Source organism: Aplysia californica, unplaced genomic scaffold (assembly GCF_000002075.1).
Source record: "Aplysia californica isolate F4 #8 unplaced genomic scaffold, AplCal3.0 scaffold00842, whole genome shotgun sequence".
Taxonomy (NCBI): domain Eukaryota; kingdom Metazoa; phylum Mollusca; class Gastropoda; order Aplysiida; family Aplysiidae; genus Aplysia; species Aplysia californica.
Window position 1 is genome coordinate 90327 of NW_004798112.1, and position 19392 is coordinate 109718.

The 19392-nt window shown below is 39.6% G+C and overlaps 1 protein-coding gene and 1 long non-coding RNA gene across 2 annotated transcripts; one reads left to right on the forward strand and one right to left on the reverse strand.

Moving 5' to 3' along the window:
• Window positions 1-413: 413 nt before the first annotated feature.
• On the reverse strand, window positions 414-7499 carry LOC101848555. Its single transcript, XR_221041.3, has 4 exons — window positions 7348-7499; window positions 4539-4592; window positions 3448-3523; window positions 414-1713 (listed from the first exon to the last, which is right to left on the reverse strand). It is a non-coding gene; the product is annotated as an ASNSD1 upstream open reading frame protein (long non-coding RNA).
• A 1303-nt stretch (window positions 7500-8802) lies between these two features.
• On the forward strand, window positions 8803-17771 carry LOC101848785 (protein canopy homolog 2). The gene is made up of 5 exons (XM_005110018.3): window positions 8803-9132; window positions 11873-11988; window positions 14223-14417; window positions 15061-15160; window positions 17080-17771. Exons 1-5 carry the CDS (start codon window positions 9033-9035, stop codon window positions 17229-17231), a joined length of 663 nt encoding a protein of 220 aa, XP_005110075.1. The 5' UTR covers window positions 8803-9032; the 3' UTR covers window positions 17232-17771.
• Window positions 17772-19392: the final 1621 nt, after the last annotated feature.

Consider the following 19392-nt stretch of genomic DNA (forward strand, 5'->3'; position numbering starts at 1 on the left):
TCATCATACATCAACATATGACTACCATTCATCAAATTATGATTAACATACATCAACTTGTGACTATCATCATACATCAACACATGACTACCATGCATCAACATATGACTACCATACATCAAATTATTATTACCATACATCAACTTGTGACTACCACACACATCAACATGATGACTAGCATACATCAACTTGTGACAACCACACATCAACATATGACTATCATACATCAACTTATGACTACCCTTTACCTGACTGAAAAAATAAATCTAGTAATCAAATTACAGTATACTGCTTTTCAGACAGTGTGGCAAAGTTTAAAGGATCAATATTGTACAGTTTCTTTGTCTGTCCTGTGTAAAAAAGTGTTGAGAAGAGAATGTTGTGAGAGCCAGTCAGCCATCTTTTTTTTCTCAGAATTCTTTATAATAATCACGCACCTGTGAGGAAACTACCCTCCCGTCACCAGTTCTAGAATATCTGCTACAATTCCGCCCCCAAACTATGTCAATATGGATGGACCTTCATTTCCCTACCCTTTCAGTGCAATTGGATAATAAAAATAGACAGAAAATGGTGGGTTGGTCAACTTCTATCTTTTTGTTCTTGTTAAATTTATTTGTTTACCTCTTTCAAGTGGGTGGTCGGCGGGTGCTCTGGAGTGGTTTGCTTCTTTCCTATCAAACATCTATCCTCCTCCTTTTTTATGCTTGTTACTCTCTAGTAACACCTCTAATCTTCTGCACTTATATGACTTTATTGTGCTGCAAGTGCTGTAAAACAAACACTTACAAAAACTAAAACCTCTTTCAACTAATCAACTTGGATATCTTTTTCTTACTTGCCTCTAAAACCTTTTCTTTTCTTTGCTTGAGTAGAACTTTCAATTCCGGTTGTTTTCATATACATTGCATAGTACTGTGTTGAAATTCAGAGTACCTTATAATATAAAAAGAGCTCTTTCAATTTTGGCTGTATAGTACTTTGTTGAAATTCAACTGTGTATCTTATAATAAGAACTCTTTCAATTCCGATTGTTTTCATATATACAATACATAGTGTGCGTTGAAATTCAGGGTATCTTATAAAATAATAAGAACTCTTTCAATTTTGGTTGTTTTCATACATACATATAAATACAATACATAGTACCTTGTATCTTATAGTAAGAACTCTTTCAATTCCGGTTGTTTTCATATACAATACACAGTACTTTGTTGAAACTCAGAGTATCTTGTAATAAAAGCTCTTTCAATTCCGGTTGTTTTCATATACAATACACAGTACTTTGTTGAAATGCAGGGTATCTTATAATAAGAACTCTTTCAATTCTAGTTGTTTTCATATACAATACACAGTACTTTGTTGAAACTCAGAGTATCTTGTAATAAAAGCTCTTTCAATTCTGGTTGTTTTCATATACAATACACAGTACTTAGTTGAAATTCCGTGTTTCTTATAATAAGAACTCTTTCAATTCTAGTTGTTTTCATATATACAATACATAGTGCTGTGTTGAAATTCAGTGCATCTTATCAGCATTTTGATCAGCATACCCGAGCCATTACGAAACATTTCAGTGCCGGCTGAATCAGTTGATGACTCGCGGGAGACGTTCTCTAACTCCGAGAGATTGTCATGACCCTGTCACGTCTGCTGTTGAGCCCGGCGCTTGTTCCACTTCTTGATACTCTTTTGTCAGACTGTTCAGGTTATCTGAAAAAACAAAACCTTCAGACATTAACCCTATCCGTACGTCACGTTTTACTATCGTATCCATACGACGTGGGGAACCCTGTGCCACAACACGATCCATATGCTTTACATAGCAGTCTGTCAAAATTATTTTTTAAAAGAAATACTGAAAGTTTCAAAGAGAACTCCGAACTAGAAGTATTCTATTAAAATGTGAAGAATACAACCCTGAGGGCACAAAATGACCCCAAGGCATACGGATTGGGTTAAGAAGATTGACGGATGAAGATATTTTAAACAGCAGTGAGATCAACACGACGTGAATAATTATGTTATCAGTAGACTTAACATTCGGATTTATATATATGGGAGGCATTGTAGTGAAATCAAGCGCTCGTCAAAATAATGAAATTAAAGAAAACAGAATTTTTTCGGCGGTTTGTAAACTTTTTTCAAATTTTTCTTTTATGGTTCAACACCTTTTTTGTCTATTTAAAGACACAAATTGTAGTTTGTTAGTGAGGTGATGCAAGACAGAGAGTCAGATAAGATGAGGAAAGGTTTGTTAGGAGAATTTTCTACGGAGTCCAGTGCCAACATTTACTTTTATGACCCAGAAAAACGATTTTGTTATCAGAGAAATTGTGGAACATTACCAGTGCCGTATTAAAAAAGTCCAAACACAGACAGATTGCTGAAAGCCCAAAAGTGAAAGGTAGACAGGCTAAGAAATGTGGAAACAAAGAAACATATACAATTGAAAAAAAAGATCCATTTCATGGTGAAAACGGAAAGAAAAACGGAAAGAAAAAGAGAAGACCAATTAATTTTTACTAGGAATGCCGGTCAATGAATACATTGCATGTACTCAGTGAAGATTCAGTTGGAAATTTTTAAAAAATAATTTTTTTAATGAAATGCCGCTGTTTCTTTCTCTTGCTTGAAATATATACACACATAGATCTAGTACACATTTTTACATTTGTACAGTACCATTTTTATTATGACTGATTCAGCTACTGAGTCCACCTACAATTATTTTTAAAATATAAAAACAAGTCTTCTTGAGTATCAAATAATTCAATGAGTTGAGGAGGGATCAATCAAAAAAATCTTCCAACTTAGAACACAACATGTGCCCCTCAATCAACATCTCAACCGAATTGGAGTAAAGCAGTGTGCTGCCTTCCCACATGTGACTACCCCTCAGAGACAGTGGAACATCATCTGTTCTTCTGTAGAAAACTAACCGATTTGAGGGGATGTTTTCTTCCCCAGCTACCTCACACATCTAACTGCCTCTACTCATGACAACAATTAGAACAGACATGCAGCTATTACAGACAGAATGGCATCATGCCGACGAGTCAATGCTCAGATGCTACTGGATCGCTAACAACAACAACAACAACAGTATCATATAACAAACTAGTTTTAACTCCATAAACTATATGGAGCTCTAGTTTGTTTTAGTAGAGGTTTTACGGCGCTCGCAACTGCATAAGGTCAGATGAGCGCCAGAAGATTAGAGGTGTTACAAGAGAGTAACAAACATACAAAAGAAGAAGGGGAGATAAGGACGATAGATGTTTGATAGGAAAGAAGAAGCAAATCACCCCAGAGCATCCACCAACCACCCACTGGAGCTCTAGAAAAAAAAGTTGAGAACAAAACCACAAGAACTGAACACACACACACACACACACACACACACGAGAACCAAACACAGTCACTTTGAAAAGAATTAAATCTCACTTCGAGCTGCTGCCATTTCCTTGTCAATAGATGAAAGGAAGAAAATAGAGCTGTTCTGTTGCTTTTTGTACACCTTCTGAAATACAAGGTCAATAAAAATAGGTCCATTTCAACTTTCAAAGAGCACATAAAAATGAAAGCATATCTTATGGTTGTCATATTGGCACGGGGAATGGTGGGAGGGAGAAAGGCCATTTTAGTTTTAGAAGAGGTTTTACGGCGCTCGCAACTGCATAAGGTCATATGAGCGCCAGAAGATTAGAGGTGTTACAAGAGAGTAACAAACGTAAAAAAGAAGGGGAGATAAGGACGATAGATGTTTCATAGGAAAGAAGAAGCAAACCACACCACAGCACCCACTAACCACCCACTCTCACTTCGTTCGGATTGACGAAAGAAAATAGAAAATAAATACATTTTTAAAGCAAAGGCCTGCAAGTTAAAGGAGAAGGCTTTTTAATACTAAGTAAAGAGCCATAGAATTTTCTGTCTTTCAGTTGCCACCACACTTACTTTGAGGCTGGTCTCGAGCTTTGCTCTGAAAACTGGAACAATTCTAGAGGGTATTAATTTTAATGAACAGGAGTTTCTTCGAAAATTGCATTTTTGGTTGCCTGAAAGAAAATGGACACTGCATTTCATTCCAATATGAAGAGAGCTGCTGTTTGCTGAGCTAACGGCAGAGATATAATATTGTGGGTTGAAGAACTACTACATGTATTGGGACTGGTCAGGAGCACAGAGAAGAGCAGTGGAACACAATTGGTGGCTTTTAAGCACAAGGGGGCTATCCCGAAAAATGCTGTTTTGAGAAAATCGAAGGTAAAGTTTTTCCCCCTGTTCAGTTTCTTTAAAACACAAGGAGAGCTATAACCAAACAAATATATATACACATCAATGAAACCAAACTTCTCCTATAAGTAGGGCAATGCCAACTGTTGGTGTAGGTCAAGATTTCTGGAAACCCCTGAAATCTGGGTTAGCCCGCTTGTCCTTAAAAGCGACCAATTATTATGAATATGAAGCTGCAGCAAAACTGACTTCTGCCCCTTTTCACAATGAATTAATTGAAAATCAAGTAAGGAACTCACTGAGGTTTTCTTCACTTGCTCCAGCTCATTTATAACAACCTTCTGTAGAGATATCTGAAAGGACAAAAGAAAACACACAAAAATTATCAAAAAGGCTTATTGTCCAATTTCATCAGTTAAGTCTCACCAGTGACATGGGTCCTCTCACTACAATAATATACCACTCAACCACTTTGAAAAGGAGGTATCTGGGTAGTTGGCGGGTGCTCTGGTGTGGTTTGCTCCTTCTTTCCAATCAAACATATATTGTCCTTCTCCCCTTCTTCTTTTTTACGTTTGTTACTCTCTTGTTACACCTCTAATCTTCTGGCGCTCATACAACCTTTTATGCGGTTGCGAGCGCGGTAAAACCTCTAGTAAAACGAACTAACTAAAAGGAGGTATGGCTGTAGTGCTGCTAGTCCTCCATCTGTGACAAACATCAAAAGTGGAGAATTTGGTAGAAGCAAGAATCCAATAGCAACCATACTGGACGGTGAACACTGCTTCAGCAAAAACAAACAGAGACTCTACTCTTTAGTTTTAGTAGAGGTTTTAGTTAGTTTTAGTAGAGGTTTTACGGCACTCGCAACTGCATAAGGTCATATGAGCGCCAGAAGATTAGAGGTGTTACAAGAGAGTAACAAACATAAAAAAGAAGAAGGGGAGAAAAGGATGATAAATGTTTGATAGGAAAGAAGGAGCAAACCACACCACAGCATCCGCCAACCACCCACTAGTAGAGGTTTTACGGTGCTCGCAAAACTGCATTAGGTCATATATGAGCGCCAAGGGGTGGATGTCAACAGAGAAGTCCTTACAGGGAATCAAGCTTACTCAGCTCACCTCTCGAACTTCAACAGCTCAAAGTCTGCTTCGAATATATCAAGACACCCCGGAAATAGCGGGTCATAAGAGTGTAACAAACATAAAAAAGAAGTAGAGGAAAATGACTATAGTAAGGATTAAGAAAGAAAAAGCAGCAGTTCCCTATTGCAGTTCAGGCAGTTATGAGCATGACCTTGATGAATCAGCCAATTTACGATTACAATTCTACTGTGCATAAGAACATGGTTAATGTCCCTCCATTGGGACTGGCCCAAAGACACTTCAGTCAGTGACACCGCCCCCGGGGGTGTAGACTCTACTCTGAAAGGCAAGTAGAGGTTTTTACGGTGCTCAGGATAGAGAAAGGTGGAAAGTGTTTGTCCGTGGCCTCTAGATTATACCCTGGTGCAGGGTGAGAAAGGCAATAATGATGATGATATATATCATATGAAGTCATTGTTTTTACTTGGAACAGAAAACAAAGATTTTACACTACTAACCTTCTGTCACATGCCACTATAACAGGAATTAGCCAAACCTGTTCCTCTGCTCTGTGTTGTGATTCCTTCCGCAGCTTTGGGGCCCCGCCCAATGCGTTGGATTGGAATCTCACACTTCACGCACAACTCAGACAACTGAACTGAGGCTCTAACTAGCCTTTCTCACAATCTATACTGTCAGCAGGCCTCCTCTGCCTTGATACAACTCTCTCCTCTCCAACTCCCACCAGTAGTAACTCAGACTTTTATCAACTTGCAAACAATACAACTGAACACAGACTCACACTTTACAGTACTTTACTCACTCTCACATTTTACTCACTCTCACACTATCAGCCAAACAATACAAAAGTGGCTATTCTCACCCGCCCGGAAGTTCTCGCAAGATCAACTCCTCCCCTCTTCTCTCTCTCTCTGTCTCTTTCTGAATACTGTCTATCGGTGTGGACGATCAAATTGACCAAAACAAAGTTAAAAAATGATGTTAAAACACAAAAGTAAATTAATTTGGTTGTCTACAAAGATGCTACGGCTATTTAACTTTTCGAATCGAGCCGAACTACGCGGGCCGCCATTTTGTTTTGCCCGGAAATTCTCGCGCTACTCCTCTCTCTCTTTCTCTCCACTGCCCACAGACAAAATTGTACGCTTTTAGTAGGCTACAGTTGTAATGGAACGTTTGTTCACGGCACAGAATTCTACAATTTTTCTGTTATCACAGTGTAGAATTCTGTGGTTTAGGTTTAGGAGGGTGAAGAAAGTGGCTATTCTCACCCGCCCGGAAGTTCTCGCAAGATCAACTCCTCCCCTCTTCTTTCTCTCTCTGTCTCTTTCTGAATACTGTCTATCGGTGTGGACGATCAAATTGACCAAAACAAAGTTAAAAAATGATGTTAAAACACAAATGTAAATTAATTTGGTTGTCTACAAAGATGCTACGGCTTTAACTTTTCGAATCGAGCCGAACTACGCAGGTCGCCATTTTGTTTTGCCTGGAAATTCTCTTCTCGCGCTACTCCTCTCTCTCTTTCTCTCTCTCTCTCCACTGCCCACAGACAAAATTGTACGCTTTTTAGTAGGCTACAGTTGTAATGGAACGTTTGTTCACGGCACAGAATTCTACAATTTTTCCTCACAGTGTAGAATTCTATGGTTTAGGGTGAACGCAAAATTTGGTGAACGCGCACCGGGTGAGAATAGCCACAAGACTCGCCTGCACTATTCTCACTCCGGGTGAGAATAGAGGTGGCCTTAGGGTGAACGCAAAATTTGGTGAACGCGCACCGGGTGAGAATAGCCACAAGACTCGCCTGCTCTATTCTCACTATATATAGAGGTGGCCAAACAATACAATAGGCTAGGCCTAACCCCCTGCCACAATCAAAAACAACCAAATACACCAGTCATTTCGTCACCAAATTGGGGTGTGCCGAAATGACAGGTTCTGCCTATTTCATCATACTTGGGCTTGGACCTAGCAAACGGTAACAGCCTAGATCTACCTCTTTTTCCATGTCCCGCTGATCCATAGCGATGAATAAAATGATGGGCGTGTACTGTATGACCGTCTAAGCCTCTCGGCTGGATTGTACTTTACCGGACCACCCGTCTCGGCCCGTGATTACTACGCACGCCTAGCCTAACTACGCACTCATAGTACTCTGCGTGCGGACAAAAGGTAGTTCCGCGGGCGACTTCGCGCACGCACAGCGAAGTCAGCGGCGACTGGCGAGGCGAGGTGAGCGAGAGGTGGTGGTGGTTGAGAGTGGGCAGGGGATTTAACTTTGATGGACCACTGTGTATCATACCAACAGTGGGGTGGGGGGGTTCAGGGGGGCTTCAATCATGAACCAGTAGATCTAATCTAATGATGTTACACGGCGATCAGCCCACAGCTGTCAGTGTCAACTGGAGGCAGGGGCAGGCAATTTGCATGGCAATCGGCAATCGGTAATCGGGCCTAAACAAAGGCAGGCACACTGCACAGGCATGTATGTATTGGCAAGGGGCGTTAACCCATGGTACCAGGGCTGCCAGTTTTTTTTCTGGTGTGGGTCCAACAATATCACAATTTGGAGCCAAACTTGATTTTTGGGGGCCCAACCATACTTACCCCCCCCCCCCCTCCAAAACTCATCGGATTTCGGCCATTGTATTTAACCCCCCCCCCCCCCCCATCTTTGTGAATAAAATAAATAAATATTCAACCAAATTAGATCTAAATAACATTAGTAAATCAATAAGTATGATTGATTACGGTATGATACCTGACCCTTTTCAGTCATCAGTGCACGCTACTGTTCATCCTGTCACTGTCAGTGGTCATGCCTTGGTTCCTTCATGGGGACGACTCACTGAACCAAGCTAAATTAATGTTTGTGAACTGTCTTGACGCTAGAATCCTCTGCAAGATCCACAATGTAAACACGACTTTCTTGATCAGCCATTATTCCACGCAGCCGCTCTCTTCACTGCCAACCATTTGGGACTAATAAATGCTCAATTTGTGTGTGGCAAAAACTCGTTGCTTTTATTTTATTTCATTTGTTTTTTCTTGGGGGGGGGGGGGGGGGGAATCTAAAATTGGCCAAATTGGGGCCAACCGGGCCAACTATTTTTGGGGGTGGCCAGTCATGATCCCAAAGAGCCAAATTTGAGCAATTTGGCCCCATTTGGGGCCAAACTGGCAGCCCTGCATGGTACCCATCAATGAGATACTCGATAGTCAAGTATCCAACTTACCCATGCCTAACAATTTAATTCCCTCTTTAGCTTTAGTTAGGGCTGCAGTAAATCTAGATCTAGATCTAGATCTAAACGTATTTGTTTCCTTTCAACTTTCAAGCAAGGCAAAAATAACAGCTCTTTCAAAAGTTCAAAACTCAAAACATTGATCATATTAGCGAAGAGAAAAACAAAATTGTTTCGCCAAGGGTTTGTTGATTATTCTTTTGATTGTCCCAAAATGATCAAAATCGTTCCGTGCCATCTCTGCTGCGATCCACGTTTTGCTCACAGCAATGTGAAATTCGTAACCGGTATATCCACAAAACGAAACAAGTTCAATACGGACGAAAACATTGGAAACCGGCTGAGCTTCTGCCTTGTGAGAAACACCAGCCGGGACTTGAACAAAAAAACTTTTCGGAGAAGCTTTTAAATTGTACGACCGCTTGTTCCAACTGCAATGATGCTGGGTGATTCAGCAATGTACTTACTATCATTTTTACTTCTCTTGACGTTTGTGGACGTCAGTCAGTGTGGAAAAAATGAAAAATATTGTGGAGGTGAGTGCTGCAGTGCTGCTATTTTATGTTTGGCCACCTCAGAATAGTGCAGGCGAGTCTTGTGGCTATTCTCACACGGTGCGCGTTCAACAAATTTTGCGTTCAACCTAAACCACAGAATTCTACACTGTGATAACAGAAAAATTGTAGAATTCTGTGCCGTGAACAAACGTTCCATTACAACTGTAGCCTACTAAAAGCGTACAATTTTGGGCGCTTTTTCAGTAGTTCCCACCCCGCATTTGTTATTCGCCGGTTTTGGCCCCAAGAGTAGGGGGGTTTCAGGGGGGCTTGCCCCCCTGACCTAATAAAAACAAGGTGGGGGGTTTCAGGGGGGGCATGCCCCCCTGAATTTTACCACAATTTAATGTTTTGCAGTTGTTACTAGGTTTGACATCTTAGCTTGCCGCGAATCAAACGTATATATAGATCTAGATCTAGATGTAGGTCAGGCTCTATCAAATAAGGGGGGTGGGAACTACCGAAAAAGCGCCCAATTTTGTCTGTGGGCAGTGGAGAGAGAGAGAGAAAGAGAGAGAGGAGTAGCGCGAGAATTTCCGGGCAAAACAAAATGGCGACCCGCGTAGTTCGGCTCGATTCGAAAAGTTAAATAGCTGTAGCATCTTTGTAGACAACCAAATTAATTTACTTTTGTGTTTTAACATCATTTTTTAACTTTGTTTTGGTCAATTTGATCGTCCACACCGATAGACTATTCAGAAAGAGAGAGAGAGAGAGAGAAGAGGGGAGGAGTTGATCTTGCGAGAACTTCCGGGCGGGTGAGAATAGCCACTTTCTTTATGTTTATTTTCATCCCCTCTAAAATAAATGTTAAAATAGTAGATTTAGAATCTAGATTCTAGATCTAGATCTAGAAGTTTCAAAACGGATAGGAGCGGCACAGATTTGACAATGTGCTTGTTGGGGCTGTTCTTTTAATTGATCTCTAGAGGTTACGGTGTTGGCCTCTCATTCAAAGGTCCCGGGTTCGAATCCGGGTAGATCTAGATCTAGATGTAGGCCCGCGTCACCGCGCAACTGTTTGGGTGCACAACCCCCGGTCTCCTGCTTTGTTTTGGATAAGAACAGCGAAAATGATGTCACTTTCTGTGAGCATGCGCAGAATGCAGCTTATTTCACTTTCGTTTTGGAGGTTCCTGTCAACACACGTGATTCTACGGTGTCGGAAAGTTTTGCCCCTTCATATTTATGGTTTTCGTAACCGGTATCGATGAATTTACTAAGCGCTTGAGTAGTCGATTATTTAGCACATATCTAGCTAATTTCTAGCTCTAATGTATCGTAGAATGTATACTAGAATCAATAAATACTATCGCAGGCTGCTTCTTAATGCCCAGGAACCTGCCAGATAGGGTTGCGCACTGAAGCAGACCAAATTTGGGCAGTCCGTTTCAGTGCGCAATATCGGCTTTTTTGCTATTTGGCATTGATAGTGTGGCTTCTAGGCCCTTTGTTTGTTTTACTTATTAAGTTATTTCTTTATGACCTGCATTTTGTGCACTGAAACAGACTGTTTTCCTTCCATTTGGATGCATTATATTGCCATTGGAAGATGATAAGTTAATGTATTCATGTCAAAATTAATTAATATGGAAATTTAATCTCCAAAATGTTCAATTTCTTCTTTTCATGTCTTTTTCTTCTTCTTTTTTGTCCTTTTTCTTTAAGAATACTAGTCTAGGTATAGTCTAATTCTTGTTTTCTTCTTTCCCCTTCTTGTGTCCACAGCACGTTTCTTTTTATCCATTATCAAAACACATACACACGATGTAAGGAAATCTCTTATTAGGGGGCGCACAGCTCCCAAAAAGAACACGCCTCATTGACCTTGGCCTTCCGTTATGGTCAGTACAGGAACTTCTTGTAAGGAAAAGAAGACAAGGCCAGGATAGAGAAAGATGAAAAGTGTCAGAAAAGAGCTAGATCTGGAGCTGGAGCTGTAAACATGGTACTATTGCGCACCCAACCAGACGACATATGTTGCACCAAACAGACACCTTGCGCACCAAACAGGCACACGTTACCAAACAAACACCACCACAACATATAGAAATTTCAAACTGCTGTTACAGTAATGTGCTACACCGTATAGAAAGGAAGTTTTTTCTAACTTCTGGTGAAAAAATCATGAAGATCGACCTGTAACTTCCAGAGATATCCACAAAAGATCGCTTACTGTATATCGCACCACAAGATGTACATCTAGATCTAGATTTAGATTTCTAGATTCTAGCGACCGAAAAATTTTCTCCTCTAAAAAATGTTTTCCTTTCACATCCTTTCCTGCTCTCTAACAATGTTCCATCGTCTTCTTTCGTCACCTCTTTCTGTCCCCTTCCCTTTCCTCTGGGCTCCTGACTCTTTCTGCTGCCTTTCTACTTCTACCCCTTGGCTCCTTACTGCTGTCTTTCAGCCACACCCCTGATCTTCTGGTAGGAAAGATCTACACTCTACACCTAGCCCTCTCGGACAAGGGCGAAAAATCTCGGAGGACCCGTGTGCAAGTTGCGCGCGTTAAAGATCCCCTTGGTGGTTTAAAATGGATAAGAGTAGGCTTCGGCCGCCACCCGGGCAACATTAAAAATTTCCTACCCACTGAAAATGTTTAATGTGTCTCGCGCGCTCATATGACCTTATGCAGTTGGGAGCGCTGTACAACACTTACAAAAACCCCCCCCCAAAAACAAGTCACACTCTCTTATATTTCTTCTTCAAACAGTGTGTCGAGCCTTGATCAGTGAGGCGAACTGGGCCGTCAGTCAAGTGGATCCCAAGAAAAGTATCCAAGTTGGAAGTTTCAGGGTAGATCCAAAAGGAGACCTAACCGTAAAAGAGGTAAGAACTTTTGTTGTAAAAACTTCATGTGGGAACTCTCAAACATATCTCTTTTTTTCTAGAAATATGGTATGGTCTTATATCAGGGAATATGGGATGTTAACCACTGTTTTGAGATGGGTCACATAGATGAACTCTCGATAAAAGTTCTTTTAGAGGGTAAATCTGATCAAAGTGTAAAGTGCCCTGCTTTTGTTTGACGCGAAAGGAGGAAAGAAGACAAGATGAAATGCGTTTTGAATTGGTCCTCTGATGTGAAATGACTTACACAAATATATATATGTTAAAGACTCAAATTCCCTGGAAGTGTTAAAAAAGTCAAAATCACCTAATTTTTTCGAGGTAAATATGTGTTTATACCCAAATATATTAGAGATTCAAATTCCGTGGAAGTGTTTAATAAGCAGTTGAAATCACATAATTTTGTTGAGGCACATGATTTAAGTATTTTTATGATCATTGTAATGTTAGTAAAACTAAAAAACTAAAGAGAGGGAGTAGGAAGAGTAAGAGAGAGAGAAGGGGCAGGGGGTGAGAGAGAATCACTTTTGGAAATTTATATGTTCTTTGTACTTTTGTTAAGCACATTATGATTATAGAGTACTTTCCTGGTGGAAATGCAGTATGTAGTAATATTCTTTTTATTAGTAAAGAGTATGAAAAAAAAAACCCAGCTGAAGTCACATTGAAAGAAATTTTTCATTTATACCCCATGGGGGCTACGTGACACTCTGATTTTACAAACACTGATTTAACACTTTTAGTACCGTCGGCGACTTTAGTCCAGGCGTTAGTATGTGCTCATTACCGCTGGCGACGACTCGACCAGGTGTACTGAGTATAATTAAATAACGGACAAAGCCACTGCACTGAACTAAATACCAAAGGAAGTCATTCCATATGATAGCTAAATGGTTGATGAACCTCTGTGAATTTTTAAAGCATGTTTCTCGGGCTGCAAAAGTTTTGTTAATTTGTTAAAAATCTACCATTGCTTCAGAGTTCTAATCTGGTGCGGTACTTGAGGGTTTTTCACTAGATCTATATGAGCCTTTGGTACTATAAGTGTTAAAGCAAGAAAAAAAATGGCTTGGTCTATTTTAAAAAGAGAAAGTTTTATATCTTTCTTTAACTCTTTATCTCCGTGGAGGGGGGGGGGGGGGGGGGGTAAACCCACTGTGCCAGGGCCCCTTTTTGGTACTAAATCTAAAAATGACTAAATCATCACTAAATTAGTGTTTAAATCAAAATGAGTGAACCAATTTCGATAAACTACTGCCGAAAATTAATTTTATGCTCAAGTCGTCGTAAAGGAACGTGCCCGAGCGGCACAGTGGTTCTGACCGCGAGCCGCTGGCCGGAGATAAAGAGTTAAAAGAAAATTCTGGTTTTTTTTTAAACTTAAGATTCTCAAAATCACCTAGTATGATTCTTCTGCCTTTTCCCCTGTTGGCTACAATCGGCTACAATGCCTTCACCAACTGTTTTGCGCCCTGACTACTTTCAGGATTAAATATCAGATTTGACTACTAGATTAGATTTGTATCTTTATGACTGATTTCTGTTTGTCTTTTTCTAGGAAAGTGTTTCAGTGATTCTTTCCAGGGGCTCAAAATATTCTTAAGTTCAACAGTGTTATCAGTTTTAGATATCTCTATAGAGGAAAAGAATTTCCTGTGTTTTTCAGTGAGTTAGGATTTTTTTACTTGAGAGATATTGTATAATGAAGAGAGAAAAACACTGGCTCAATAATAATGGTCTTTTAAAGCCTGAGGAAAGCGCTACAACGGATGAAATGGAAATGTAAACGGGGAAGGGCAGCCACTGCTTCAGTGGGGGACTGGACGAGGGAGTGAGCGAGTGAGATTGGAAAGAAAAGAGCTCTCTGCTAGCGCTTTCAAACTATCCTATCTACTGCAACTTTTGGATACACTGTCTTTTCAGAAAATGAATAAATAGTGTGACTGATGTAGAAAAGGATTTCAGAAAGGACAATGTGAATTTTTTAAATTAATTTTATCCAGTTCTACTTGTAATGATACTGGAGATTGATCAAACAGTCCTTCAATTAACTATTTCCTTCCACACTTATATTGAGTTGTATTTTTTAGCTCATAAATGAAAAATGTAGAGCACAATGGGTTTCTTAGCTTTCAATTAATGTCTCTCACTGTTTAACCTGTGTATATTTCATACGAACTCATCTTTCTCGGAACTGATTTTTCTCTTTGCAGAAGAAGTATGCAAGATCGGATTCACATTTAGAAGAAATTTTCGAAGACATATGTGAAAAACTGAGACAATACGGTGAACTCACAAACGAGGATGGGTCAAAGAGCATCGTACGAACCTCTGGATTTTGGGGTCAGAGACTTGAGACTACGGGCTTGAATCTTGACCGAGAGGCTGGCAAAATGCTCAAGTACAAGGTAATGTTTTGTATCTGTGCCTCGCACATGGCGAATGTTGGCCAGATGTAAGGTATAAAATAAGTCCATTTTAAATTTATGCTCGAGATATTTTTTCATAATCAGTTCTGTTACATGTTTGCACTCCAGCACTGTGTTCTTGAATACAGATAACTTAAATGTGGGTGGTTGGCGGGTGCTCTGGTGTGGTTTGCTTCTTCTTTCTTATCGAACATCTATCGTCCTTATCTCCCCTTCTTCTTTTTTATTTGCTACCCTCTTGAAACACCTCTAATCTTCTGGCACTCATATGACCTTATGCAGTTGCGAATGCCGTAAAACCTCTACTAAAACTAAAGATGACTTAAATTCAGATTCTGAAATTTAGTGCATTATATTCTTTTTACTTCTATTTGAGCAAAACTTGAAACTCAGATCTTTAAAACAGAATGGGAAGTAACTTTCTTAGAGTCCTTGTCACAAAAGGGGCTGATTGTGGTTTATGGCAGGAAGGCAGACAGACTGCTGCATAATTGTCTGGAAAAACAGATTGGGGGTAGGAGGGCGGATGGGGGGCAGACAGTTGTACTTATTTTCTTTTGTCCATGTTACCTCTGAAATTTCTGTCCTCTTTTTATGGCATTTTTCTCTTCTCTTATTTCAGTGTGACGACTTCCTGGAGAATCATGAAGAAGAAATGATCTCCCTTTTGCAACGAGAAAACATTCCCGATTACGAGAAAATTATTTGTGGAGAAGAAACAAGTACGTGGTTTGAATAATTATCTTTTTTACCCATTATTTCTGTCTTTTAAAAAAATATTTACTAGCAGTCTAAACGCTATAGGATATTTCAGATCTAGTGAAAGGAAATTTTTTTTTTTTTTTTTTTTTTTGGGGGGGGGGGGGGGGTGATTTTCTACTGAATGTTTGTATTTATTCACAACTGCAAAACTGCACAATACACAAGAATCATCCCAAAAAGAATTCAGAACCGCATCTTTTCTGGTGGCTTTGGCTCAGTAGATTGTTCTTTAGCTGAAGTCATTATTATGTCTAGCTCAAGCACATGCTGAAGTGGGCTGTAGCTTGAAACAATTGACGCTTGATATTGTTTGGCAATTTTCGTGACTCCCATTCACTGACTGTCTTGGTGTGTGGTTGGCGGGTGCTCTGATGTGGTTTGCTCCTTCTTTCCTATCATCCTTATCTCCCCTCTTTCTTTTTTGTGTTTGTTACTCTCTTGTAAGAACTATGATGCTAGAGAGCAGCTTTAGAAACAACCAGGCTGAGAAGCGCCGACGACGAAAGGAATACAACAAAAGTACAGAGCCTTGATCCACGTCACTGACATGCAAGCACTGCAACAGAATTTGCGCTTCAAACATAGGAAGAATTAGCCATGAAAGAAGCTGCATGAGTACAACCTTGAGACAATCTTAAGCTAAATTGACCGTCTGCATAGACGAAAAGAGCCATACATACTCTCTTGTATCACCTCTAAACTTCGGCACTTATATGACCTTTTTCTGTTGCTAGTGCCGTAAAACACTTTCTTTAAAAAATGACTGTCTTGCAAGAGAAGCTCCTGGTTTATCCCAGATTAGTTAACAATACATTTCCAGAGGGACACATACTTCCATGCCCAAACACTCACCCATATGTACATGATAGACACAGGCAGAGTACACGCACACCAAATGCACACACACTTACACTCTCACCAACATGCACTCATGAAAGCACACACTAGCACTTACACGCAGGCACGCGTGCACATGCACACACTCACACACACACTGTCACACAGGCACACACGCACAGGCACACACACACACACATACACACACATGGATACTCCTTATTTATCTGTCATGTGTCTCTAAAATTCAATTTAACATTTTTGTATGTCATGGTGGAACTGTGATTTGATCCTTATTTAGGGAAACAAATATAGTTGTAGGCTTTTTGGGGCTCTTTCTCATTCTGTGATAACTTGTCTTTCTGACATTCTGTTCCCAAACTCTGGTTTTGAATTGAACTTGATGTTGATTACGTATTGTTTTTATGTTTTAATTTTTAAGCAATTATTTTTTGATTGATGAGAGATTTCAAACCCCCCGGGGCAGTGCTACTGACTGAAGTGTCTTTAGGCCATTCCCAAAGGAGGGGACATTAACTTTTCGAGTTCTTATGCACTGTTGTAGAATTGTAACTGTAAATGGACTGATTCATCAATGTCATGCTCATAACTGTGCCTGAACTTCAACAGGGAACTGCTGCTTTTTCTTTCCTAATCCTTACTATCGTCATTTTCCCTCTACTTCTTTTGTATGTTTGTCACACTCTTGTGACCGGCTATTTCTAGGGTGCCTTGATAGTCGAAGCAGACTTTGTGCTGTTGAAGCTAGAGAGGTGAGCCGAGTAAGGACTTCTCTGTTGACATCCACCCCTTGGCGCTCATATGACCTTATACCGTTGCGAGCACCGTAAAACCTCTACTAAAACAAAAAGAGATTTTAAAGCTCATATGAATGCTCAGAAGTCTAAAAAAACCCCCAACAAGATAGAGACGCTGTGAGGTAGATTTAAAAAGCTGTCGCTGGAGCAGTTTATGTTTACGTTTGGTTCTGTTCTGTGTTCTGAGGGTAACCTTCTCTGCGCTCCATTTTGTTTCTTTGCAGAAGTTTGCTCAATGGAAGATCTGGCAAGTCCGATGATAACTTTACCCGAAGCTGTTGATGAGGTTAACTCAGACAATGATGGCGAGGCGGAAGAAGAGGAGGAGGAGGAAGAAGAGGATGATGATGAGGAAGCGGAGAAGGATGAATTGTGATGAAAGATTGTTTTCTTAGCTTTTTGTATTATATTGTAATTTTTTAAAAATATATATATATCTTGATATAATTTTTTTAATCACAAAATAGAATCCAATGGCGACCAAAAAATTACCACAGTGTCCATCATATGAGTGAGGAATGCCCTCATTACAGTCTTTGTAAGGTTGGAAAGTCGCATAGTGTAAACAGTGTGAATTCATAAATTTTTTTGAAAACAAAACAACAAAAACAGACTTCTTTTTGGGAAGCTCTATAACTTTGATTTATTCAGTTCATATCAACATGATACAGAAACCACTCTCCGTTGCTACAATAAGTTTTTAAAAAAATATAAAATTGGATGCTGTATTGAGCATAACAAATTGTTGACCTGTTTGGATGAGCACATCTTATTGACTACTCTGAACGTTTGTACTTTTTTTTTCTTTTTTTTAATTAAAATTTTTTTTAAATATAAAAAATAATGATTACCGTTGACGGTGGGTAGTTTTACATGGGTGAGATGGATGATTTTTGCTTGTCTGAACTATCAGGGACGAAAGTGGAGGAGGAAAGACTGCACAGCAAAGAATTCTCAGATAAATTAATGACTCTCTTTGAATTGAAGATGGTAAGGAATTGTACTGTAATTTGGAGTTACTGAGAATGACTCTGGTGTGAGAAAATATTCAGGGTTGAGTGGTTGGCAGAATATTTTTTGTTTCCTATTTGGTGAAGCTGTTTGTTGGAAAATTGGGTGGAACAAAGGACACGTACTGAAATTGTAACTCTGTTGCGAATCTGTCCCCTGTTTTGTCTGCCAACAGCTTCTCAGATCACAACGCACAAACTTGCGGGACTGAATTTTGATCACATGTGAACCTGCACCTGAAGCCAAAATCGGCCCTTTGCTGAAATATGTTTAAATTGCATCATCTGGGTTTACTTTGATATAAGACCAGCACACTTTGACTGATGTTACAGATTTTAGTTGTTGCAACAAAGGATATAAAAGTATTTGACGCTTGCATTTTGCAAATCGGTTTTGTACGAATGAGATATAATTAGTACTTTTGAGGCGCTAAATCTCCTTTTTATATATGTTGTTATCTCTGCTTTCGTATTATGTTTTATTTTGCTAGAGCATCAAGAGAAAGGTATGCCCTGTTCTTTTTGGCAATTGTTCTTTCATATCATAGCTGAGCATAAAGCTGGTAAAGTATTCATATCCCATTTCTTTGCCATATATATATCTAGCAAAGAGCGAATATTCCATAGATTCTTGATGTTTGTCGTTATTCTCTTCTATGCTACTGTGGCTAAAAGTTTGAAAAAGAGACTGGCCAGAGCCCCAAAACATTTGTGCAGTGTTGTGTATACAGAGAGTAGAAATCTTTACTTGAGGCTACAAATCTTTTCTTGTAATGTTAATCTTCTATGAATGGTTGTATCTGACATATTTGCATGGTACCGTCAGAATTAGAGTAGGTTTTTATTAGCTTGAGATTTTTTTTGTAGCTTGTTTGATTTCTCAAAGGTCAAGCTCAAACCCTCTTTATCGACCAAACTATTTAGGTTCACCTCAGTGTTCTGCTCTTCTCGGTTCTTTGTAAAGAGAGAACAAACATCTGACTTCAACAATATCGCCCACAGACTTTTTCTGTACTGGGTACTCTGTGTGTATCACAGCATGTTATCGTCCTCTTCTACCAAACTTATTGGAGAGAAGGAAAAATGTGTGTCTTCCTTGTTCTGTCTACTGTGGTGGTTCATTTTTTGCTTTTACTTTTACACAAGTCTCTTTACAGCTTCTCACTTTCATTTTTTTTTTTTTTTTTAGATGCAATGTCAATTAGCAATGTTTGCCTTGTGAGACCATCTCAAATTAGTGCGGGTTCGGGTGTTCAAGCCTCAGTTCGGTCCGACCTTGTGTCCTTGAGAAAGACATTTTACATAAATTTCCCACTTGGCTCGGTCCTTTCAGAGATGGACGTTAAGCTCGAAGGTCGTGCCCCTTAAATAGCCTAACAGTGTTGATAGGGGTGTTAAACTTATACAATGTCGTCATTTTTTGGGGCTCAAATTAGTGTTTTCTTACACAGTTTCACCTTTTTTTTTTTCTCAAATTAGTGGGGGGTTTTAGAGTGGGAAGGAAAAGGTTGTCCCATTCCCTTTGGA

What these genes read in the sequence shown, in the direction of transcription:
- LOC101848785 (XM_005110018.3), top strand. Translation starts at nt 9,033, where the DNA reads ATGATGCTGGGTGATTCAGCAATGTACTTACTATCATTTTTACTTCTC. An exon ending in GCAAAATGCTCAAGTACAAG is followed by an intron (nt 14,418 to 15,060) that starts GTAATGTTTTGT and finishes CTCTTATTTCAG; the next exon opens with TGTGACGACTTCCTGGAGAA. An exon ending in TATTTGTGGAGAAGAAACAA is followed by an intron (nt 15,161 to 17,079) that starts GTACGTGGTTTG and finishes GTTTCTTTGCAG; the next exon opens with AAGTTTGCTCAATGGAAGAT.